The sequence below is a fragment of the Notechis scutatus genome, chromosome 1 (assembly GCF_049901735.1).
Source record: "Notechis scutatus isolate UNSWTSFEM ecotype Mainland chromosome 1, rNotScu1.2, whole genome shotgun sequence".
Taxonomy (NCBI): domain Eukaryota; kingdom Metazoa; phylum Chordata; class Lepidosauria; order Squamata; family Elapidae; genus Notechis; species Notechis scutatus.
In genome coordinates, this window is record NC_142009.1 from 127036186 (window position 1) to 127063568 (window position 27383).

Here is a 27383-nt window from a genome sequence, read left to right on the forward strand (position 1 = left end):
GTAATGCACATAAAGTGAGGATTAATCAAGAGATAACTACATCATTGAGACTAAACATTGTTGAAACATCCCATGTTTGAGACTAAAATTGCACTTTGTTTTGAGAGAGAATATATAGGCATTCCCTGGTACAGTACTTGAAACACAGGATGATTGCTCGGTCTAATCAAACATTCCTTCCTGTATTAAAGCAGCAGTGTGCTACCCTTGAAAAGTATCTGGAAACGCCGTTGATGCAAATTCTGGCAGCTGAGCTGTTAACGTTTGCAAGATAGGAGGATCATATGATGCCTCTGTTGAAAGTTGGGCATTGATAATTGATTGCCTGTTGGGCAGAATTTAACCAGTTGGTATTGCCCTTTAAAGGCTCTGTGGCTTTAGTGACCTTTAAAGGCTCTGTGGCTTAGGGCCTTACCAATGGATTGCATCTCCTGCTTTTTACTTGTCCAGTTGTTAGGAGCTTCAGGGGAGGCTCTTCTGAATATGTTTCTACTATCAGAAGCTTCCTTTTGTGGTATGTGGGAGTGGGGCCTTCTTTAATGATGTTCCTAGGCTATGGAATACATTTCTTGGGGAATTGTTCAGCTCTCACTCTCTCAGCATTTAGGAAATCTGAAAAGATTAATCTGTTTTGCACGGTTAGATAAGTTTTTTAGACTACTTCAGTTATTGTAATACTTTCATCTATTTCTAATTTTTATAATCTTTCTTTTCCAGTTTTTGTTTAGCTGTGTTAAGTGCCTGCCAGACAGAGTAAGACTCCAGAGTACAAATAAATCAGTATAAATGGCCCTGAACGTCCAAGGAACGCCAAAAGAGATAAAATACAAATGCACAGAAGAGTATCTTATGGTAGAAGGGAATTATAATGTAATCTTAAAGAGAGAGGATAAAATATAAATGCATTAATAATTGCTGTCTTAAAGATTGGAAGTGGCTTCTTTGCTATCTTTTTTCTATTTTCTTTCTTCACTAATTTTGTTTATTTTCAAGATTGGGATGTTTTTATTTTGTTAAAAAAATTCTTCAGTAAAAATCATATACATAAAAAAGATAGAAATGCACTGAATAGTGTTTTCCAACCAATTATTCTCCAAGGTGTTAGGACTATAGCAGCTACTTGACATCCATTTTGTAATCTGGAGGGCACCATATTGGGAAAGATTTGTGCATACACTAATCAACATACGGAAGAATGACTGTAGATGAAAGTTCCTAAAAATGTCATTTAAATTTATTTCAAACTTGAGCTTTGCGATAATTTATTAAATAAACATGTTAAAAATATTCAAAGAATTCAAGTAGATTAACATGATAGACAAGCATAGTTATTGGTTTGGCCTTAAGTTAATATTTTATTGTAAGTGGCCTCGGAAATGAGAGAGAGAGAGAGAAGTGAGGGTCAGTTAATGAATATGCGTGGAAACATTCTTAATATTTTAAGGCATTTTCTTAAAAGATAATTAGTACATCTACACTAAACATTATGCTTTGCTAGTTTAACATAATTTAAAAATGGAGAAACAGGCTTGTAATTTTATCTTTTCAAGATTGCTGCAGTTTAAAAAATTAACAGTATCCTAATTGTTGGTTATAGCTACAGTATTAATATTAGTTGTCAATATTTGAACTGCAGCCTGGAATGCTGTTTAAGGCTAACATAAGTTGACTTTGTGCAGCTGTCATGTGTGGGATTCCTAAAGAAGATATCCATCGTATCTTCAGGAACCACATGGCCCAGAAAAACCAGGAATATCCGCCTTGTACAAAAATATGTTGCATAAATTCCTTCAAATGCTTTTGGGAGATGGTTAGATTTATCTCTTAATAGCTGAGGAAGATGACCTTATGCTTTTTGTGCTTCTAGCAGTCTTTCCTGCTTTTCCCCTAAAACGTTTATATGTTTACCAGTTATGGTAATAATGGGATTGCAGTGTAAAATGTTTAGCTATTATAACAGTTCATATTTACAGAATATTAATTGCATCATCATGGGCTGATTTAGGCAGCCATTTTAATTGCAAGATTTTCTCCATCTTGGTCATATCTGTTTTAGTAGAAATACAAACATAGCCGTACAGTTCACATCTGAAAATGTTCCAGGAAGCATATCTTTTTTTAAGGAACACAACTTCATCATGGGTATTCTGGGTTCATCATTAAGCTGGGTGTATCTGTGCTACAACTATACCATCCCACTGAGAAAAAAAATAGTTTTGCCACTTTCAGTGGCTATATTCATATGATGCACTGAGCCGCAAGTCAGTATGTTAGGTTTTAGCTTACCCATCTGCCTGAGTATAACTAATGGCTTAACCATAACTTAGTAGGTAAACTATAAATAAATAATGGTTTAGCATGACGTGTAATTTCTTATATATTAATATTTATTTAAATATTGCCGCTAATTTTATCTTATTTTAATTTTGCACATAATAGTGACAGCAGAAATATTGTAAAGACGTGCTTAATATATGCAACCTACTTTGTGTCATATTACAATGTCAACTTTCCCTGTTTCTGGATTATTTGATAGATGCACAGCATGTTCAACTTTAGACATAAAGAGAAGTTAATTGCATCTTAACTAAGGAATCTCATCATAGAGTTCTGCCATTTTTTGTGAATTTCGGTCTTATTTTGTAATTGTATGTTGATAATCAGACTGAACCTCTAATTTTAATAAATTATGTTATAAGAATTTTGGTCAATAACCCATGTTGAAAAATAGCTTGAGAACAGTAGAACAATATTATTGAAGATCGCTTGTGTACAAAGTTACATTAGCATATCAATGCCAATAAATACCATGCTTGTTAAATATTTTTATTTGTTCCTATCAGGCACAGAAATAGTTTTAAAATGTGCTTAAAAATAGATCAGTATTGCATTTGGTGTGGATTACTGAGCTAAAGAAAATTCCTTGTGGCTTTTGTCTATTTTACTTAGGTTCCCAATGGAGCTCATGGGAATTTTGCAATACTTTCAGTGGGAAGACATTTTCATCAAGATTTTTCTTAAGCCCACATGAATAAATGTGATTTGAGTGATAAGAACAGAAGGAGGAAGAGGAGCGAGCATGGCAAAAATTCTAGACACTTGATCACCCAGCCATTATTAAGTCTAGTGTTGACACCTAGGAAAAGGAACAATTCCTGCAAATGTCCTGTTTACTTTGAACTTGTATGAATCAGAATTTCATGAAGGTGGGGATGGAAGACTGCAACATGTAGATGTTGAGTTATCCCTACCACCAACTATGGAAACCATTTTTAGTTGATGTTGCTTAATGCACAGAATCAGATATTTATATATATGGGAGAAGAAAAAGTCTTTTTACCAGAGCTACCTTGAATAATTCTGGAATGATCATCATAAACATGCCAAGAATCAAAATGTAAGACCCACCTCAGGTGAAGCCAAAATTCATATTTTATCAAATATAAAAATAAAATGGTAAAGGAGTTTTAATCACCAACTTAATAGGAATGTACACAGTTTGGAAGGGCTAATTGGGACAGCGCAATGTAGTACTGGTTCATTTTTTATTCTTTTAAGATGTTTAAATATGGGGGGGGGGGGTCACAAAATATTTTTTGTGAAATTCAAACTGGCCAAATAGTCATGGCTGCAGTGACTTCTTAAATTGATCTCATTATTTGATGACTTAATATAGGAATAAAGATAATAGCCTTATCCTAAGTCTTCTGATGATTTTTTTTGCTGTACAGAGATGACATTAAATATTGACTTTGGTACAGGTAGTCCTTGACTTACAACAGTTCATTTAGTGACTAAAGTTATAATGGCTGTTCTGTCCTAGGCCTCCCCAAAAAGCACTGTCAATTCTGAGTCCCAGCAAAAAGCTCTTTTATTACATTAATGTGAATTTATTTCATTTACAGTCAGCCAAAGGCTTGGCAAACAGTCTTGCAAAGGTATACTAATGAGCTCAGACATTTATCAATCCTGGAAAGCTGCCCAGAAAATATTTCCACACTCAGTGCTGGAAGGAAAGGGCTGGCTTATACAGACAAGTCTTCACAAGGCTGGAACACACGAACGAACAAGTGAGTTGTTTCCTGCAAAAGCCCCCTCCCCTTTTGCTTCTCTTTTAATCCTGATGGGAGGGACCATTCATCATCCACATGGATCCTGAGTTCTTAATTGTGTCCTCCTTTTGGCAGCTCTGCACATGTGCAGGCTGAGAACTGGTTCCAGAAGCTCCCCCGCCTCACTGCTGTCTGAGCCTGAAGGCAGCTGATGACTGCCAGCCTGCCCTGGCCCCATCTCTGCCTCTCACGCAGAGCCCTCATCCGAGCCTTCCTCAGCCTCCAGGAATGGCCCGGGTTCCTCCCCAACCTCTTCACTACTGTCTGACTCTGCCGCCAGTTCCGCCAGCCACCAGCGGGCCACAACAATGGCACTGAAAAATGTGACTTATGACCATTTTTCACAGTAATGACTTTTGCAGCATCCCCATGGTCACATGATCAAAATTCTGGTTTATATTTATGACGATTGCTGTGTCCCAGGGTCATGTAATCACCTTTTGCGATCTTCTGATAAGGCCAGGGTCATGGATGGGCAAGCCAGATTCACTTAGCAACCAGGTTACTAACTTAACAACTGCAATGATTCACTTAACAACTCTGATGGAAAATGTTGTAAAATGGAGTAAAACTCACTTAACAAAATCTCACTTAACAACAAAAATTTTGGGCTCAGTTGTGGTCATAAGTCGAGGGCTACCTATATAGTTTATTGGTCAGTTGCTGTTCATTTAAATTGCGGAGCTCAACAATGTATGGCATTTGCTATAGTGCATTGGTTATTCAGTAATTATTTGAAAAAAAATGGAAAACGGATTGGAATCTTGATACATCAGTTGTAATATTCTGTTTTTTTTTAATCTGAAAAGTAGTAGAATTCTAGACCAAAGTTGAATAGTAAAGTAATTGCTGATTTTAAAAAATTAGGAATAGAAAACAATTTTTGTAGTTGTTAATAGTTCTGTATTAGTTCTTGTCCTGCCTGTAGCATGAAGCCAGCTGGGTGACCTTGGGCCAGTCATTCTTTCTCAGCCCTAGGAAGGGAGATAAGAGGAAACCACTTCTGAAAATTTTTGCCAAGAAAACTGCAGGGACTCATTCTGACAATAGTAGCCAGGATTGAAAAACTAACTCAGTGGCATGAAAGGAAAGGGAAAAGGGAAGGAAAGGAGGGGGAAAAAAAAGAAGACTGTGCTTGCTTGTGTGAGAGCAGAGCACAATTTAGCCAATATTAGCTATCAAAAGTCCTGCTTTAGTCAACTATATTTTGCTAGGCAGAGTCAGTTCATAGGGGTATTAGAGAAAAATGTTCTTGGTGTAAACAAACATAGATGGGATTTAATTTAGCCTGGGTTTAGACTACCACATTTAAGATTATATATACTCTTTGTCTCCCTTTGGCATTCAGAAAGCCTTTTATTTTTTTCCCCACATTTCTGTGACATGGAGTTGAATCTTTTGATTGTTCCTCTTCGGACTGCAAACAAAAGATGGCAGTGTATCGGTTAGAGCTAAGTGCAGTAGGAATAATAAAATGTGTATCTCTGAGGTAAACATCAGCTGATGTACCTTATAAATATAGTAGCATTGGATTTTTTGGCTTATTTATGTAACCTAGATAGTTTAATTGTTCTCTCAGGACCACAATTTTTGTCTTTCTATGTTCTGAGGTAGAAAATTAAGGAAAACGGAAAACAGCTAAAGTCCTCACAAGTCAGTTTATTATATAGTTTGGTAACATGGTATTTTCAGCAGTGTTATTTCCTTGTTTTTTGCTACCTAAACTTATGATTTGCACTGTATTTAATCAAATAGTTACTATTAATTAATAAAACTATTAGCATCATCCCTTTCAGAAACTCCTATAGGAATGATACTGAAAAGTAATTTTGTACACAAGGAAATAGAACTTGTTCGGCAAATCACCTGATTTACTTAATACTGATATGTGGAGTGCAAGGTAATATATACTACCAGTCTGCATCAGTGGTGGGTTTCAAAATTTTTTCCCAATGGTTCTTTGGGTGTGGCTTGGTGGGCGCACTTTGCACACATGCAGAGGGTTTGCTACTAACCTCCTCCTGCACTCCGTGTGTCTTCAACAGCTGACACACGGCAATCCACTGTACCACGTGAAGCAGTTGTGGTTGAAAAGCAGGAAATAAAGGTCAGTGCAGAGCCGGGGTGGGTAGGAGGGCCCAGCAGCCGATTGTCAGAGCGAACCGGTTCGCTCACAGATGATCGTTGGAACTACCGGTTTGGTTGAACCGGGCTGAACCAGTAGAATACCACCACTGGTCTGCATCCACTATTATTTTTTATCTACATTTATCTACATTCAGAACAAAATCTACATTCAAAACAAAATGAACTTGTCTTTTATAAAGATGAAAACACAAGAAATGTCAACAACTGCCAGATAATGAAGCTTGATCAGGGCAACAAAATACTTTTTAAATATTATTTAAAGTAATCAGGTTTCATTAAAACCATATTTTCCACTTAGAATTTCAAGATTTGGTGCCTTCCATGATAATCAAAATGAACACCTCAGATTTAAGAAGTAGTACATATATCTTGGCATTGGGAACCAGATTGAAATGTAATTTGCATAAAAGCCATGAGGTAAGACTTGTTAATAGGGGGGAAACATTTTAAAAGCAGAAAATATTGCAATTTAAAATTATAGCTATAATAATTATACCATACTAAAAGTTCTACGGTAATTTAAAATTACCCATTTCAGAAAATAATTTTGTTTTTATAATCTAGAATTGCTATAATTTGATTTCACTGTTACGGGACAAAACCCTGGTGTTACAGTCATAAATAATATTCAACTGAATATATACATTTACTAAACACATTGTGAAGGCAACCTAAAATAAGGTCCAAAAGTACAACAAATAGTTGTACGAATGGGTTGAAGGGAAGGCCCATTTGTATTAATAAAGAGTCCTGAAAGATAAGAGTATATTTCCAGTACTCTGTGTGTAGCGTTATGTTGAATCTATTTTCAAGATTCCTGTCTGGATTTGGACCGTAAGAGTTATACTTCCTTGGTCGCATTCTTGGTCATGTTTGCATCTGTGTGAATGTTGGAGATTATCTTAAAGAAGATAACAACATAACTGTTAAATCTGTAGTTAAAGAAGCTGTGTTTGTAGCAGGAATCCTTTGCATTTTTATATTCTGCTAACTAATGTTATTTTTTTCTCTGCCAAAAAGAAAATCTAATTAGTTAAGGTGCTGCCTCAGGGAGATTTATATGACATCTCTGAAAAACATGTAGATGGTAAAAGCCAATTGAGATTATGAACTTGTTTTTTCTATTTCTTATAGAATCCCTCCTGCTTAAATAGGAAGTCGTCGCTTAACTAGTGTTGTTCAGCAACCGTTCAAAGTTACCACAATAGTGAATGAACAGTAGTTATTACCAATCCTCAAAATGAGTGGCTGTTGCAGGGCTTTTACAGTGGTGTGATCAGAATTTGGGTACTTGGCAGCCCACTTCCATTTATGACCTCAGCAGTGTGCTTCAACTCACCCAACCCATCTATCTTCTTCACGACTCTGCCATTTTGCTCCCACTCTGTGCTCTCCACTGCCCCTACACCCTGAGCTGACCTTCCGCAGTTGTCTTCCTCCACTGCTAAGGATGATTGCCCTGCCAAGGCAGCTGCTGGCCTTTTGCAAACTTCTCACAAAGGAGAGGAAGAAATAAACGAGTGGTTTGCAAGTATGAACTATCTCTCTTAAAAGCATTACATTATACTTATCTGTTCTTATAGTCCAGCACAAAAAAGATTGGATTCAAGTAGTACAGATCCATTCCTCTTTCAGTTTGACCACATGATACTTTGAAAAAATGTCTGATTGGTTGGCACAGATTTGTATAAAATTATTCAGTGCTTTCTGTTGCTGTGTTTCAGTGTTGAACTGGTCCATGAAATAATTGTGCCATTTACAGAGTGGCATTAGCCCAAAATGAAATAGTAAAAAAGCAAGTTAGATTAACTGCCAGTTTTTTTTTCATGGCTATTCTTTCCTTGCCAGGGCACTGCTGAATGCAGTTGTTATGCTCTATAAAGCAAGAGGCAAAAATAAAACTCAGAATAAACATTTGATGCAGAGCTAATACCTCTAGCCACTTTTGCAGCTGTTTCAATCCAGTTCATTTCATTGGAATTCCTTCTCCCACATTGGAGATTATAACCATAATGCACAATGATTCAGCTGGAACTTTCCCTCATCAGACCTTTTCCTAAATTAGACTCAGTGGGCAGCCTTCCAATTGTCTATTATCCAGCCTTTTAAAATAAGTTTTATTTTAAAATAAAATATTCCCAGCAGGATTGTATTTTGATAGGGAGCTAATATATGGATTGTGCATTAATGTTCACTATATTTTATTACTGAGGTAAAGCTTAGTTAAGTAATTTATCTTTGGCTGCATTACCTTTGTTAGCAGCTTCAAAAGGGAATTGTTCAGAATATCTTCCCCTTCGTTCATTGGCAATGAACTAGTTGTTCCATATTAATATGTTGTATTACAAAGCTGAAACCATACACATTAACTGCAGTGTTACCATTGTAGTACTGTGATGCGAGAAACCAAATTTTGGGGGCTGGTTCTTCCCTCCACCAACCTAAAATTAAACGAATAAATAATATTCATAGATTGCAAATGACATTTTGGCTTCTGGCTTCTCTGATAGAAAAATATATGGAAAACTATTTGGTTTTAGGAAGGTGATTGGTTATGTATGTGGTATAGAAGCAGTAGATGAGCTTTGTACACAAAACTTGCTTATCAGTGGTTAATTTAATCATGGTTTACCAAGTTAGCCTAGTTGTTTAGATTCATTTAATAAATCACAAATTAATGAACGACATTTCTGCCTTGAATGTTATAAGCTGAGTTAATGTATGTATGGTCCATGGAAACCCAGAAAATTAAATGGAGTAAATTAGGGCTGTCAAACTCAAGGTCCACAGGGGTACTTAAATCTGGCCCATGGTGCCAGCCTGGAAATATCAAAGGATCATCCTGCAGTGTCTCTGCTGGCCAAAATGGGCTGCTGAGAGGCACGTGCAGCCCCATGCTGCCCGTTTTATGCCTCCATGGCCTCCTGCAGTACTCTGCTGGACAAAAATGGGCTGTGCCCCACAAGGCCCATTTTCGCCCTCCCCTGCTCCAGCAGCATTCTGCTGGACAAAAATGGGCTGCATGGGGGCCTTGCGGGGTCTACGCACAGCCCGTTTTCAGCGGGGAGAGTGCTGCAGGAGGCCATGGAGGCTGAAAATGAGGCATGGAGGGGCGTGTGTGGCTCCCCATGACCTGTTTTGGCTGGTACGGTGCTGCAGGAGGCATCTGTCCCGGCTTCCCCCGCTCCCCCTCGGGCCCATGGAGTAGAACTTCAAGGACCGATGCTGATCTGGCCCTCAAAGAAATCCAGTGACACCCCTGGAGTAAAGGATAGTTTAATTAAACATAGCTAAGTAGCTAGTGGAATATGGTCACGCACCCAGATGGAGGAGGTTTGTGAGCAAGAACAAGAAGTAGGTAGAGACTATTTTGGCTGCTTCTGTCCTAGAACTCTTAGGACAGCAATGATATCTGTCTCATATGTAGACAACTGCTGGCTGGCAGAATATGGAAGGGATCTCACATTTAAAATTAGATTTCTCTACATAGGGATAGTACAAAATGGGATCTTATCTGGCTACTTTCCCCAAAAAAATCATGCAAACTGCAATTCATAATTACATTGCAGAAAAATATTGGAATAAATGTGTTTTTTTTTTTTTTTTTTGTTTTTTGGTCAAGGAATGACTTCTGAGGCAAAGAGTAAATGCCTGAACTATATTTTTAAGAGGGCACATGCTGCCTATTGGCATTTACCAAGTAAGCCCCATTTGTGTTGGTGGCAGTTGCCTCCAGTGCTTGAGTTGGGGTTAGGCTGTAATTTTAGAAGATCTCATGTTAAAATGGAAAGGGTAAATATTTGTGGTCGTATTACTTTAGTTAGACTTTTCATCATAGTGAATGTCCCTCATTCCAGACACACACTTCTTGTGTGGCTACGTGATATACTGTTTTAGATAGTTTTCATACTAGAATAATCTATATTAGTCCTATTTGAATCAGTGGGATATTTTTTTTTCTTTGTCTTTTTGAGTGAGCTTGAAATTCTGACAAATGACGAGGTGCAGTATGAATCATCATATTTTGGATACATTACATAAACTCTCTTGAGAAGTTTATAAAGTTGGGAAATTGGAAAGAAAGAGGGCAACCAATAACAAGGGGTATAGAGACTCAGTTACAGTGATGATGGGTGCACCTTTGGAAGACTTGAAGGTCCAGGTTAGGGACAGATCTCTCTGGAGAAAATCTGTCTTTAGGCTTGCTAAGAGATGACAATCATCATCATCATCATTGTAGATGATGACCCACCTAACTAATTATATCTATCATCACCCATATATCGTCCTGGCTGCATCCAGGCACAATGACAAAATGTGCCATTATTCACAAATACCAAGGCCCGCACTAATGTACTACGTTTCCCTTATGTTCTTATCTTCCTCTGGATAATTAGGCATTTTTGTACCACTTAGTGGTGAACTCAGGGGTGGGATTCTACCAGTTCGCACCTATTCTCTAGAACCGGTTAACATTCTAAGCAGTTCGGAGAACCGGTTATTAGAAGAAATTACTGGCCAAATCCTGTAAGGAAGGCAGGAAGGAAACATTCTGGTGTTGCTTACAGAAACTGCCTCACAGTTAACCCTTATTACATTCTTGGCAGGACTAGGCTTCCTGTCTCAGGAGCTTCTCTGGCGTTTTTTTTCTCCTCCTTTGCTGGTACTTTGCTTGTGTGGAGTGACCATTCAAAGTTGCAATGGCACTGAAAAAAGTGACTTATGACCATTTTTCACACTTACGACTGTTGCAGCATCCCCACAGTCATGAGAGGCCAGGTGAGTAGATGTGTGCCTCGATGTGAGTGATATTGAGTTGGCCACCCCCAGCCAATAACACGACCACCAATCCATGTCCACCCAGTCACATGACTACCAAGCCACGCCCACCACCTAAGCCACGCCCACAGAACCGATTGTTAAAAATTTGGAATCCCACCCCTGGGTGAACTACTCTTAAAACCTTTAGAAAGAGAACTTCATTAAATACAGTAGCACAAGCAAGACACCCTGCTTCACATCACTTACGCAGCTGTGTCACCAGGAGGCTCAGTGCACTTGCTAGGAAGGCTTTCCCAGTTGTCTCTCTGCACGCATGGGTGTGTATAAGCAACACTTCTGAGAATGCCTGCAAAGCAAAGTGGTTTTGCATACTCCATTTATTTATTTGTGATAGGTATATGTTGCCAACTCTTAAAGAGTTACAGTGATTTTACAAAATTCCATAAAATGTATTAATTAAATAAATTCATTAAAACAAATTACATTATTCAGTTTAACAGTCAGTTTGTGGAACTAATTTTGGGATAGTCTTCAAAGAACAAAACCTTCTGTCTCTAGGCATTTTATCACTTAGAAGAGAGCTACTTTGTAAAACATCCTATTACGTACCTTGTACTTCTTTGTTAACAATTGCACCAAAATATAAATTATTTTTCTTCAAACCATCATATGAATAGAAAGCAGGATTCCAAAACACAATCCGGCTTGGAAGAAAACTGGTTTTTAGGAAGGTGGTTTGCTGGATTCCATTCATATGACACATAGTATTGAGATAGTCATTTTCTGATCTCATTCTCTTATGTTTGGATATAAGCTGAAGGAAAGTACATCCCTGCTTATACTTTTCTGTCTTCTGCACAGTAGTGGATTTTTAAGCTGTGCAGATGCAGATAGATAAACTCAACAAGATGTCCATAACAAAGTACATTTATTGGTTCATCAGGTATCCTCATAACTCACATTTGTGATGAAGTTCTTCTTTAATGACCAAATATCTGCCTTGTAGTAAAAGATGGTTATCTCCTAACCCATCTCGTAGTGATAGAAAGCAGCTGCCATGAGTTAGAGAGTTCAGGCAAAAGTGAGGAAAACTCCCCCAACCCATTGAGGGTTAATTTAGTGACCAATCAGGATTACAGATGTGGCCACGTGACAAGAACTACATTTCCCAGGATACCTTTTAACTATATTTACCATGATGCATTCCCTTAAGGGGACAGCTCATAATTCCTAAGTAACTATCCAATTCCCATAGACTGGCTGGGACAGCACATATACCAGGCTTGTCCAACCCGCGGCCCAGGTCGGCTCATAATGCGGCCAAGTGCAATTTTTTATTTTTTAAGAAATTCCAAAGTTTCAAGTTACACTGCCGGCGCTTGCGGCCGGAATGCGGCCGGGGCACGTCACAACGGTGACGCCAGCGCGCTTCACCCGCCCCATCCATTATATTAGCTCCGAGAGGCCACATCTTGCGGCCTGTGCTGAGTATGCGTGAGCACGTCACAAAAGTGATGAAGCACACAAAAAATAAAACTAGAACCAAAATATCTGATGAGCACCTTGAGCACTCACTGAGAATTGCAACGTTCCATCGAAGCAAATATGGATGCATTGGTGGCTGAGAAACAATGTCAAACATCTCACTAACTTCATTTCCAAGTAAGTTTAATATGTTAACTATGTTTTCTATGGTTTTTTTTGGATGATCAGGTATCGTTACTGTTATTTTATTTTATGTGCGGCCCAAACCAAATTTTCATCTTCTAATGTGGCCCAGGGAAGGTGAAAGGTTGGACACCCTTGACATATACTATATATAATAAAGGGAAAGTCCCAAACTTGGGGAGACCAGATGTTCTATAGGCTTGTTGGGTCAGGATGCATTTGACGGGTCAGGGTTGAGTTCAGCTTTCTAAATCTGAATTGTATTACCTCTTTTTTTTTACATAAATTTTTGCAGTGTACCTTGAAGTACTGTAGTCAGAATTTAAGATTTAAACTGTCAACTTCAAGGTTTCATCTTGAAATCCAAAATGTTTATAAATTGTTTTCTAAGATACTATATTCTACAAGATACTATATTCTAATTAAGGGACTAAATGTGTGCCTGTGGAAAAGTGTAGTCTGATTCTCCACTTGGCTTCATAGAAATTAATATTTCCCATCCATGGCAAATTTAAGATGTATGGACTTTAACTCCTAGAATTCCTAAGCTAGTATGCTGGCTGAGGAATTATGGGGAACTGAAGTTTGCACATCTTGAAGTTGTAACAGTTCAGAAACCTTGATATGAAGCCTAGTCCAAAAACTTACACTCATGGCGGGATACTGTGCATAACCTCTAAATCAGAGGTAAGACTTGTGGACTTGTGGACTTCAACTCCCAGAATTCCCCAGTCAGCTGGATGGAGAATTCTGGGAATTGAAGTCCACAAGTCTTAAAGTTGCCAAGTTTGGGGACCCCTGCTCTAAATCTTCTAGATATAGTGCACAATGCTGCATCATGGACAGCACGTGTCACACGTATACTGCATGAACTACATTGGTTATCAGTTTGTTTCCATGTCCAATTCAAGGTGCTGGTTTTTAACCTTTAAAACCCTTCATGGCCTGAGACCAGGTTATTTGTGGGACTGATATTCCCCAATTACATCAGCCCATCCTATTAGATCCAGCAGGGATGGCATGCTATGGATTCTAGCTGTGTGTGACCTACATGTTTGACCTTCTCTACTATGGTACTCATCTTATGGAATATCCCTGCACCTCTAATTTAGATTAGCTCCATTAATTTTTAATGTTCTGGAAGTTCTTCAAAACTTGGTTAAGTCCCTAGATTTCAGGCTCCCAGGAAACTGGCAACATTTTAGGTGCCCCCCTTAATGTAGGTGACATGTGGTAGCTGTTATCTCTCTCTGTGTTTATGGTTTATATCATCTAATTTTTAAATGATTTATTTTTTTAAATAATGATCGTCTATGTTTTTATAAGATTGTTTTATACTGTGGTTTTATTTGATTGTTGTATGCCACCCACAATTATTTTCAGTGAGATTGTTGGCATCTGTATATCTTTATTAAATAAATTGGAAATTTTTCATAGCTAGCACCAACATTGATTAATGTTTGTAAATTCGTTGATGCAAAAACTTGTATTATATGGTATGCTTCTAGGTAAGTTACATTATAAATCAAATCCTATAATATCATAAATTATAAACATAATCATAACTTGGAAATATTAGTTTACAGAATTTTTTCCTTGATTCCGGCAAAAAATTCCCATTCATAAAAATGGATTCATTTAACAATCACATGGTTCCCTTAATGATCAGGCAATGCACTTTACAATTGTTACTCACTTTTATAGTAGTGAAAACAGTCATAAAATCAGGTCAGGTCATGTGAAGATGTTCTTAATGACTGCAGTGACTTATGACAAAAATTCTGGGCTCAGCTGTGGTCATTAAGAGAGGACTATCTGTAGTCTTGTTGTGAAACACCAAATAAATATCTAGTTTGTAGCAGTAATTTGGTTATTTGTAATCTTTATTTAAAAATAAGGATTACTTTTTTTCTTATATGCATGCAGATATAATTTTAATCAGTATTAAAAAGTTCCAATTATCTTTCTAAATTTTGAAAAAATTTCCACTTTCCCTCCTCAAAAATGATGCGATGGCTGCTTAGACAAAAGGAATACAACTGATGTTTTGTATGGAATAGTAAATGCCTGTGCTACATTTAATATTTTTCCAACGTGTTTCTCTTTAGGCGAGGAAATATTGTAAGTTTTTATTAGAATTACGTATTTTACTTTATTTCAAATTTCTGCCTCAGCTATATCTTTATGTTTTCTTTTGTTAAAGCCAGTTTATATTTTTGCTACATATTTGGATATTTTCCTATGAAAATTATATTAGAAATTCTATTCAAATCAAATCTTCATAACATATTTCAGCTAGGAAGTAGAATTTTTTAATGAACACTTTGAACCTTATAACCTTATAATTTGCTGTTACTCTGTTGTTTTGCAGATGGCAGACAATATAAGCACTATATGTTTATCTGCTCAGCTTATAAATTTATTGTAGAAAATTTTTGCAAAATAGTCATCCACATTTACCTTCAAGTTGAAATATTTTTCTAAAGGATATTCTGTGTTATGAGTTTTGGTCTTTTTGCTTGTCAATACTTTTTTGAAGTGCTTTTCCTGAAAATAGGAAAGAATGGAAAGTCAATCTTCAGGCTTAGTTGAGGAAATTAATGGCATAAAATTATCCTGCCCAGGTCTCCATCTGCAGAAATCTTTGACTCCAAAAGTCCTTTGGCTGGCTTAAGACTTTTCAAGAAGTATGAAAAAGGAAAAATTGGATGAATATTTTTTTCTTAAGATTTAATCCCAATTGTGATCAATTCCCTTTTCCCAATGAAACTGTATTTCTCGTTTCATACCATTTCAGAAGATACTATTTACATTTCTCTGTATGTAATTGTGGAGGGGAAAGGTTCTACAAGACGAGAGAAGGATATGCATTTAACACAGTACACATTCTTAGACACAGTGCAGCAGGGAGGAATTTTTAAATATTGGGAGCAGGATGTTTTGAAGACCATTGAGTGGCACATACTCACATAAAGTGAGATTTCATCTGGGTATTAGATAAGAGTGTCACTGGTGTTTCCAAATGATGACAACAAACAGACGTACTTTGGGTCAGTCCCAAAGTTTGAGAAGATGGCGAATCAGTTTCATTACCTGATAATGGTATTTCAAATAAAAGTGAATTTAAAAAATTGCAAAGTGTACTCTGCTGATACCCTAAATCTTGATGATGTAGGTAGGGATGGAAGTTCCCTTAAGTTTAATAATGGAAAATATGCAATTATTTCTCAGTTTATTTGAAGCAAAGAAAGCAATTTATTTTCCACTGTTCCTATTATTATTTTTGGCTTCTAATTTTAGAAATGCTGACATTTTGTTTTTCTTTCCTTTTTTCCTTCTCAGATGAACGGGACAAAGTACAAAAGAAAACATTCACAAAATGGATAAACCAGCACCTCCTGAAGGTCAGAATATTTAGATTCATTCAAGTCTGCAGTACATTGGATGTCGTAATGTTTTAACCAAGGTGGTCTGGGAAGGAATGGAATATTTATTTAATATATCAAGATGATGATAGCAATCCAGTTCCAGGCATTCCTGGAAGAAGCTGTTTTTCTAGAAGACGCCTGGTCATCCAGCTTGATTATCTTATTTGATGGGTTTTCTTTACAGAGCATTATTACTCATTATTACTCAATATTCCATGTCATGTTAGTACTGGTAGTCCTCGATTTACAACAATTCATTCAGTTGACTGTTCAAAGTTACAACAGCATTGAAGAAAGTAACTTATGACCATTTTTCACATGGCTGTTGGAGCATCCTCATGATCAAAATTCAGATGCTTGGAAACTGGCTCATATTTATGACAATCGCAGTGTCCCAGGGTCATGTGATCACCTTCTGCAACCTTTCAAGCAAAGTCAATGGAGAAGCCAGGTTCATTTAACAACTGTGCCACTGGCTTAACAATGGCAGTGATTCACTGAACTGTGGCAAGAAAGGGACAAAATTCACTTAACAAATGTCTCATTTAGCAACAGAAATTTTGAGATCAATTGTGATTTAGGACTACCTGTACCTTCGATCACGATACCTTATTGTATCACATCTGTGGGGAGAATGACATTTTGATGATTTTGCTTCTGTCTGCAGTGCCAGTCATAGCAGATAGCATTAGATGAATATTTTTCAAACATCCCTTGACAGTTGTATCAGAAAGTAGTGCAGAGTGTTATCTCCAGTAATTCTTCTTTTGAAATAGCTGAGGATATCAGATGGAGAGCATAGTGTTGTCATTCTGATGACTACATTTATCTTTGTGTCTGGGTTACATCTGAATCAGGAGAAGCCCTTTTAAAAAAGAGTATAAAATATATTGAAGATAAATAAATAGCCACCACGCACAGTAAACATTTTTAATCAGTGTCAGAAACAAGCAGTAGTGTTGTTGTTGTTGTTGTTCAGTGAGATCTCATTCCCAGATTTCTTTTCTCTGTGGACAGGAAAATCAGGAAGATCACGGTGTTCGTTTGTTTGTATTTCACATTTCTAAACCACCCATCTTCTTTAAAGAGTTTATAGTAGTGAGTACCTATTCCTGTTATAGTATTCTATAACAGGAATACGATTCTTCAAAGGTGCTTAAGTTCATAGAAGCAAATGATCCCTTGAGGCACCTTAAAAGACACCTTCCCTAGTTTTCTGGAAAATAAAAATAAAAGAGGAGCTTTCAGACTTGTAAGATTCTGTTCCTGTAAATTTACAATAAAAATAATGCTAGTCCTCATATTTTGTGCTTCTGGTCTGGACTACCTGTAAGGGCCAACAAGCCTGAACTGTGGCTGACCCTCAAACAGGGATTCAGTTAAGACATAATATCCACATGTAGCAAAAGTAGTTAGACTTGCAGCTCAACTCTCACCATGTGTTTTATCTGGTGTCCTCAGTCATCGAAGTGTAATGTTGAGTATTTAATAGTGAGTCTGAAGTGAGTTTATTTCTTAAGATTTTCAGGAATGCTAAAAAGTTAACCTGTGTTGTGAGGCCTGACAATTCTTGTATGAAGTTTCCCCCCATATGTCTCCATAGTAGAAAGTCCTTTTTGTCAGCACTACATATTTGTATCATGTGACTAGGGAGGCTGCCGAATGCCCTTTCCTTAGTTACAGCTGGTGAGTTATGATGGGTCCTAAGTTACAAAATAATACAGATTTCATTAGAGCAGTCAAAGAGTTAACGCCAGGTGTTTTGTAAATTGTTCACAGGGTATAACTTTGAATTTGGGTTATAATACAATATATAAATATAAAATTTATATCAAATTAGTTATACGTATTAAGCATGCACAGTCACCTGCATTTTTGGCACAAAATCTATATGGATAAATTAATATTTTTCCCCACGCATATATTTTATTACTTGATCTTGTTAAAAACATGTATGCTATTTTGCCACCTACAGTCATCTGAAAGACTTTAAAAGAATTGATACATTATTCAGTGAGATGTTTCTTGTGATCTGTATAGTGCTGTAATATGCAGATTAAGCTCTAAAAACATATTGGCTTCTTGCCACTTCTTTATGGACTGTGGCATTTATTCCAGCTTGATTCTATTTTTGGTTACATCCAAAAAATAGATAAGAAATATCTATTATTTAATATATCCCACAATTTTCTCCTGTTTAAAAGACTGATACTTTCTTATCTATATGTTTTTTAAGTTGCCTATGACAATGTCTCATTTTTGAAACAAACACAGGGGCATACAAATTATTTACCTATTCTTGCTTCTATTATAGTAAGGACACAAAGCTTCTGTATAAATTCAGGAACCCACCAATCTGAGTCTCCATTTTACTGACCTCGGAAGGATGGAAAGCTGAGTCTACCTTCAGCCAGTCAGGATCGAACTGCCAGCAGTCAGCAGAGTTAGCTTGCAATACTGCATTCTAACCACTGCACCTCCTATGATACAACTATCATAAATACATGCCAGTTGTCAAGTGCCCAAATTTTGATCATGTGTCTTAAGTTTGAATGGTCATTTTTTTTCAATCCTGTTGCAACTTTGAAAGGTCATTAAACGAAGGATAACCTGTATTGTTTTTTATTATAATTTTCTGGAAGGGCTAATTGACTCTTTGCTTCTCCTTAAGAGCCAATTATATATCAGAATAGTTAGAAATACTGATTTCCAGACTGACCAAAAACATTAATTTAGTGATTGGGTAGGACTTAGCTGATGAGAAGAGCACATGGATTGCATTTGCTCTGTTAGTATTTTGTTCAAAATTAGTATGCCCAATGTGATAAAGGTGACAAGATTTGATGAGGAGAGGGGCAAGGCTGAATGAAGCAAGGCTGGAATTAATATTTGGATAAGGTGGGGAAAAGTCCATAATAGTAACGTGTGTGTGTATGTGTGTGTTACACAATAAACTGATGTGGAGTGTATCTGTGATGACCCGGGGCGTAGCACAAAGGCAACACAGTCACATAAGTAAGAAAAGTCCCTTTAATACCTCCAGCTTTGCCCCCAATGTTCCAGTTACCTTTGGCTGGAGAAAAAACTCTCCCAAGAACAGTCTTTAAGTGGAGGAAATTCAGTCCAAAAATAAAGTACATATAAACTGGAAATAAAAATCCACACAAACTACGCTGCAGCAATTAACTGGACAGGGCAGGATAAGGAATTGCAGACTTCAAAGGCGAACAAACACACACAGTTGGGAAGATGCCAGGAACCCAGATAAGCCTCGACAAACAAAGATAACTCACGGCTTGTTTCCAGCAACTTTGCTGTGTGTAGCTTGATTTTTAAACATCGTTTTCCCAGCTGGAAGGGAATCAGGGCTCTTTCCTCCCCCGTAAGCCACGCAACTCACGTTGCTCCCTTCTCCGTTCCTCCCTGCATGCCTGGATGAAGAGGAGGTGTCCCTTCCTCTGAATTCCCTCTGCGTTGCTCTGCCTCTCCCCTGCTCTGCCCAGCCAGACTGTGCCCTTCCCCAGTTTCTTCCACAGACAGGGGAGCCACACTCCCACTCCCTGTCAGCTGCTCGACCTCCTCCTCGGAATCAGATTCCAGCAGGGGCATGACAGTATCTCTGGTTGCAGCACTTTTCTTTTATTCAGTGGAATTAAGTGTCATGGCCATGATACAATGAAGTGGTATAATTAGAGATAACCTGTGTGTTAATGTTAAGCAGAGCGAGGTACTCATGTAGTGTTCTTGATGACCCAGCAGGTGGCAGCACCTAGCCAATCTTGGCTGATGCTGAGAAGGAAAGGACGGAATCCGTGCAATCAAACTTGACTCCAGGAAGTCCTTCACTCTTTTAATGTAGGGTTTTTCAAAAGTACATGACTTCTCTTAACAGAGGGGAAATTGCTGCTCAGCTTCAGTGAGCAAATATTCTTTGGATGACAGAAATCCAGAATCAAATTAGCCCCACTCTGCTCGTCTTTAGTTCTGATATTTGTTGCTTGGTTTTGTTTGCTGTTTTGCTCTGTAATCCTGAGAACTGAGAGTATGTGGATGTAACATTTGGAATGTTTTTTTCCTCTCTGGGCTAATTTGGTTCGCCAGATGAAAGGCTGTTCTAATTCCAGAAGCCTCTGACAATAGTAAGAGCCTGCCCTTTCAGCCACGGAATATTGCTCATACGCTTATTGTGATTTATATTTTGTTCTTCTTTGAAGCAGTCTCTCCTGTGATGATCTTGAATTGCTTTCGATAACCAATAGAATGCCACCTTCTCAAACCCTCTTTGGGGGTGGAGATTTACTATAAAAAATAATAAAAAATAATATTAAAATTGATGAAGCCTGATAAAAGATGAAATCTGCAGATTCTGTAAAACTCCAGAGGGAATGCATTTCATAGTCTGGAGCTGAGCACCCCCACCCCCCAAAAAAAAAAAAAAAAGCACCAGCTACATCAACCTCTAATTGCAGGAGTTTCTGTGCACCAGTTTCTTTTTCAAATCTCATTCAATATGGGGTTTGTAATAGGAGAAGCAATTTCTTACTATTTCGTTTTATGGTTTGTCACTCAGTCAGCCAGATATTCAGACTGGATTTGGCATTTTTAGCCATCTATTGAGTCCTTCCCAAAGACCTGGGAGAGCCAGATACTGATGTTTGAGGATGTTAAAAAGTATCATCATAGGATATAAGCTGTTCCAAGTAAAGCTGCCCTTTGCAATTTACTGGCGGTGATTTTTGTCAATGCCAATGGTGTTCGAATGGTGCTCTGGTTGTTTTGGGATTGCACCCAAAACAAGCACCCAAGCTGCCTGTTATTATTGGTTATTATCATTATTTTTGCTTTCTTGTTCCACAGGCATTTTACTTCTATTTGTAGGTCTTGCGTTATCTTTTTCAGGTCTTTCTCTTCTACTCTCCTGTCTGTAGCCACTGCCACATCCATTATCCAGACTTTTTCAGTACCTATATTATTAATATTGTTATTACAAGTAGTTCTCCCTTAATGTCCACGCATTCAGCGACTATTCAGTGTTGTAATGGTACTGAATGAGAAGGACTAATGATGGATCCTGATGTGTCAGCTTTCTGAGGTAGACAAGAAACACGACCACATGAGCTAATTCTATTTTATTCTAAGGCTACTGTACATTTAAAGAATCTTGCAAATCTAATAGTACAGAATTCCTGCTGTCTGTTTTACAACCTGAAAAGTTAGGGATGTTCCTTTCTGAGTCTCTTTCTCTGTGGGTTATGACCTCTCTTATCTGATCATTCCCCTATGAAACATCTCTCTCTCTCTTCCCTTCCCAAGGTCATTCTCACATACTATTATATTGTAGTTGCAGCCCTCATAGCATTCCTATAGTCACGTGATTGTGATTCAGGGGTTGGCAACCAGCTTACAATTACAACATCATAGTATTCCAAGGGAAGAGGGGGTAAGATTGTTCGGTGGTGAAAGCTGCTGAGCTTGTCAGCTGGAAAGCTGACAGCCTGGTTTCGAAACTCGAGCAACATGTGACCGGGTAAACTCCCATTACTTTGCCCCAGCTCCTTCCCCTCTAGCAACATCAGAAGCATGCAAATATGAGTAGATAAATAGGTACCACTTCAGTGGGAAGGCAACAACGTTCTATGCACCTCGGCGTATAGTCATGGACTTTTAAATATTTTGAACAGCATGTGCAGCAAGATATGTAGCATGACAGGAATGTTGTGGAACAGTACTACAGGTCAGAGTGTCATGGTTAATAGGAATGAAAATCTCCAAAAAGCCCAGAGCAGAGGCATCTGCAGGACAGTGGGAGGAGTGACTAATGCAACATTGTGCTGCAAGCGCCTTTACTTTGTAATGTTTTGTGACTTCAGATGCACTTATGAAAGATGCAAAGCTGAAATGACAAAAGCATCAGATCCTGTAAAGGCTTCTGCAGGAAAACTACAATTATAACTGCATCCTTCATATCTATTTATTAATATAGGTCATCCCTCAAGGTGAAGACATCAGTCTCCATTCCATATCCTGGCCAAAAAGCTTGATTGAAGTGGTCATTCAATCCACTTTATTGCCCAACTTTGTCCAAAGTTATGAAGCCATCAGCTTTTCAGTTCCCTTTCCTCGAAATTAAATGTTTGACCTTGTATAACTCTTTTGTATCAAGGAAGCTTTTCTCCCCCAGAGGCTTAGAACTGCCTCCTTTAGGCAAAGAGGAACACATCCACCCACAAAAATACATGAGTCATCCCCTTTAATCCTGGGCCCTTTATTGTCCTGGTTAATTAAATTGAGAAAAAAGGTGGTAGTCATCAGGCATTCATAGAGTTGGAATGGTCCATTTAGAACACTGAGCCCCTCTCCTGCTCCTAACTCAATATCACAGAGTGTATCTCCATATTATTGGCCCCTACAAGCTGAAAATAATCCAGAATAGCAAAACAGATAGTAGCCAAGGTTACATTTTTATGATTTAACATCAGAGTTAAACTAGATTTAACTAGAGTCACTTCAATGAACCACATTCATTGCAATGAGCATGGACTGGATTCGTTTCTACCCTTCTTCATCTTCAAAAAAGGGGTTAAAATTATATCTTTCACTAGTTCTTTTAAAAACGTATGAGGGTTGTTTTAACAGTACCTTTGTGTATTAATGGTTCTGTTTTACTTTAATTTTGTGTGGGGGTGCTGTTGATCACCTTTATCCCCAAATAAATGAGTAAATAAAATCAAAATATTAACAATGGGTCCTTTTCCTTCTTCTAGCTTTAAATCAGACATCAGTGATCATATGTGGATAACCTAGTTTGAACTACATATATCTAATAAGCCAGAAATGAATGGATTCATGGAAAGTCATAATTTTTAAAATCAATTACCACTACTTATCAAGCTCATATATTGCTGAATTTGGAGCATGGTAATTTGCAGTATATTGTTCACAGTGGCTTAAAATTCACAACAGGTTCATACAATATGCCAAGCTAAAATCATACAACATAATTTTATAGTATAGATATTCTCTTATAATACGTTTACTGATTCAGGAAGGTAAAACAATCATAACCAACCAACAAAGTCTTCTAAAAAGCAGATAATACAGTACCATTTTTATAATGTTTATTTTTACAAATTCTGTTGGTTGGCTATGAAATCCTTCAGTCTGGTTAAAATTTCAAATGAGATGGCCCATTTTCTCTTTGAGAAAATCCTGATAAGCATTCAGCTCTCCTATGAACAGTGCTTACTATCAAGGATAATTTAAAATATTAACCTTCCTCTGAATAGGAGATACAAAAACATTCTCTGAAAGAGATCCCAGAATAAGTCTTTTGATATTTGAAGCAGGTATGTATTTCTATTCGGTTGCTAACAACTTTTTTGCTCTCTTTGTTGGCGAGACACAAATGTACAAGATAGCCAAGAAAAGTAAGATTCCCTGTCAGATCAGAAGCCCATATTCCATTGCTTTAAATTAAGTAGTTGTGTCAATGAAATTGGCTGGAGTTAGAAGCCTAATGAAGTTAGTAAAGTGACAGGCATGAGCTAGGAGCAGAATAAGAACCCAGGCTTTTACATTCCACCTTCAACCATGGAGATGACTTTGGACCCCAATCACTTTGTCTCAGCCTAAACTCACAAAATTGTTGCAGTGAGGAAACATAGGGCACACTTTATGGACTATCTTCAGCTACTAAAAGAAAAGTAGGATATAGTTAAATCATTAAATAATAAACTATTTTTGTTACAATATTAAATACGGTATAACCAATTCATATATGATCATAAGCTGGATTCATTGGTAATCCTTATTTATGAGCTAAACAAGAGGGATCTTTTAATAAATATAATAAATGTACATATTTAATTCCTGCCCATTAAATTTGTCCAGTAAACTAAGTGTTAACTTTATGTGTGATCAAACTCACTGCTTTTTAATCTTTCCCACGTTTGTGAATTGCCACCATTGCTTTCTACAGGGTTTCTTTTCTTTTTTTGCTTAGGTTAACTATTTTTCTTTATTATTGATGCATGTCCTCTCCTTCAGCTTCAATATAAGTTACTCTCTTCCCCCTAAAGGCTGGAATTCTTGCTCCAGCCAAACTGCCAAGCCTCCCAAACCCAGCTGTGCTATCACTGTTGCACAAGCCTGCTTGCCCCAGGCAACACATAGTTTAATTGTCAGATTCTCACAATAAACCTTGAGGGATTGAACAGATTCTTTCAGCCTGCTTTATACTGTACTTCTCATGGATTTCATTAATGGTTTTGTTGGCATCCTTGCCTTGTTTACCAGTTCAAATAATTACACATGAGGTGGATATAGAAAGAAAACAACAACCCCAAAACAATATTTTTTTCTGTTTTTTTAAATCAGATTTTGGATCGTTTCCTTTTGCTCCATGTCTTCCATTAGTTTTTCCAATGAGTAGGAGAGGAAACAAACTTTTTTCAAGTGTGAACTGCTTACTTGAGAAAGGCTTTTGAACCAAGTGGAGCAAGCAGTTTTACAGAGCAGTGACGGTCCATTGGAGTGTGGGAATATTGCTCTGTCAAGACAAGAGGAACTTTGTCTGTATTTAAAACCAATCTGTGAATGCTACTGGCTGTCACGTGTTCCTTAGTGAGCGTCTTGTTATGCTGTTTATGGCATTTAGCAAGTATGTTCCTCCTTTCAAAGTCTTCCAAGATACAAAAGGATTTTTTTAAAAAATTCTTCAAGATAAAGATGAGAGACAGAACTCTGCCTATGAAAAAGCAATGTAGAAACAGGAGTAATAAGGGAAGGGAAGGGAAGGGGGAAGGGAAGGGAAGGGAAGGGAAGGGAAGGAAGGAAGGAAGGAAGGAAGGAAGGAAGGAAGGAAAAGGACTGGCCATTATTTTCTTATTAAAGATCAGGGAAAGATCAATCAGGGACTCAGAAGAACAACAAAATATTCTACAATAAGCCAAGGAGCTTTCATCCTTGTTCTGTCTTGATGGATGGGTATTCAGCGTAGACTGATACTGTTATTGTAATTTTTGATATTGCTTCTTGTAGGAGAATCTGTATTTTGCAATAGCTAGAGATCTGCCCTGTACTGTGGGGAGAAGGATTTTTATTGTATTGGATGGATGAATAAATAGATGGCTTATTCTGTCTTGGAGGTTAAGGTGAAAAACAGTGAAAGCATTAGTTTTATATTGTGGGAATCAAGTTCTTAGTACCAGAAGAGTAAGTATAAAACTAGAAGGCTCTGCTACATTTTCCTTTGCATACCAGTCACAACATTATATCAACCGCCACTGTCAGCAAGCATTGTGTTCTTGAATATTTTATTAACAGTCAGCTAGAAAGCTCTGTATCTGATATGTATTTTTTCACAAGCTTTTGGGAGGTATGATAATTGTGTTTACACTCACACACACATATATATGTGTATATATGTGTATGTATGTGTATATATATATATATGTGTGTGTGTGTGTGTGTATTCATATATATATATGAAATAGAATTAGAATTCTTTTATTGGCCAAGTGTAATTGGACACACAAGGAATTTATCTTGATACAAATGCTCTCTGTATACATAAAAGATACATTCGTCAAGAGTCAAGAATCATAAGGTACAAAACTTAATAGTCATAGGGTACAATAAGCAATCAAATCATATTAGGAAGCAGTTCATATAAATGGTAAGAATACAAGCGACGAAGATACATACATATATCTACATATATGTGTGTATGTGTTTTCTTAAGTTTTCGCGGGTATTTATATATATGGTATTCAGCTTTGTTCGGGTATTTTCCCACGTCATTATAGTTGTGCTTTTAAAGTTGTAGCAACGTTTCGGCAGAATCTCATCTGCCATCATCAGGCTTCTGTATTGTGTTCGTCTGTGAGTCAGACTTTCACAGCTCTTTCTGTTTTAAATTTGGGGCTAGCCTACTGCTGTGCCAGAATGGTTTTTTCTTCATCCTGATTGGTTAGGAGTCTTGGTCTGTGTTTATTGGTCTTGGAGTTTGCTGTGTTCTGCTTGATTGGTGTTTTTAATATCTTCTGTCTGTTTTGTAGCTTTTTTTGTCTTGATTGGCTGGCAACATTGTGTTTCCTGTATTGGAGGCTTTTAGTGCGGCTTGTGAGACTTTCACAGACGAACACAATACAGAAGCCTGATGATGGCAGATGAGATTCTGCCGAAACGTTGCTACAACTTTAAAAGCACAACTATAATGACGTGGCTGAATACCATACATATAAATACCCGTGAAAACTTAAGAAGATAGATAGATAGATAGATAGATAGATAGATAGATAGATAGATAGATAGATAGATAGATAGATGATAGATAGATAGATCGATCTTTGGTTATTCGGGTTTTCTCCCGCGTAAGATTGGAAGTATCTAGGCAACGTTTCGATGAAGTCTCATTCATCATCTTCAGGCTTCTGTCTTCAGCTCTGTGCTTCTCAGAGTGATGTGAGCTTGCAGCTGCTTCTTCCTTTTAACTGCTAGTGGGGGTGGGACTTGATTGGGTGGGGGCTTGGCTGTGCTCTGTAGAGGTGAGCCTATGGAGCTGACTATTGGTCTAAGTGGAGTTCCTTCTTTGTGTATCACCTCTACAAAACCTAGCCAAATTTCTCGCCAAACAACTGCAGCCCTATGCAGAATCCATCAACTCACATGTAAGAAACTCATTCCAGTTCATCGAGATCATAAAGAAACAAAACTTACAACCCAGCGACCTACTAGTGAGCTTCGATGTCATATCCCTCTTCGCCCAAGTGCCAATAAAAGAAGCCTTGACAGCCATCCAAAACAAATACAACCCCCCCCCAGCACATCCTAGATCTGACCAACCACTGTCTATCCAATACATACTTCACCTACAACGGACAAAAATACAAACAAATAGAAGGAGCACCCATGGGATCACCCCTCTCACCTGTCATCGCAAACCTCTACATGGAACACTTTGAAACACAAGCTCTAGAAAAATATGATCACAAACCCAAACTCTGGCTCAGATACGTAGATGATACCTTCATAATCTGGCCACACGGGAAAGAAAAACTGAACAACTTCCTCACACACCTCAACAGCCTACACCCCAAAAATACAATTCACCATGGAAACAGAAGCTAACAATCAACTTCCCTTCCTAGATGTCTTGGTATACAAAAACCCAATGGCTCCCTAGGACACACCACCTACCAGAAGAAAACACATACAAACCGCTATCTACATGCACTCTCACACC

General features: G+C 37.6%; 1 protein-coding gene across 19 annotated transcripts in view; it reads left to right on the forward strand.

Moving 5' to 3' along the window:
* The window catches only part of DST (dystonin), a 333803-nt gene that overhangs the window by 78804 nt on the left and 227616 nt on the right, over nucleotides 1-27383 (forward strand). For all 19 annotated transcript variants that reach the window (XM_087945546.1, XM_087945452.1, XM_087945460.1 and 16 more), the window contains one exon: nucleotides 16053-16114. In XM_087945546.1, coding sequence (XP_087801672.1) covers nucleotides 16053-16114 — 62 coding nt within the window. The remainder of the gene's footprint in view (nucleotides 1-16052; nucleotides 16115-27383) is intronic.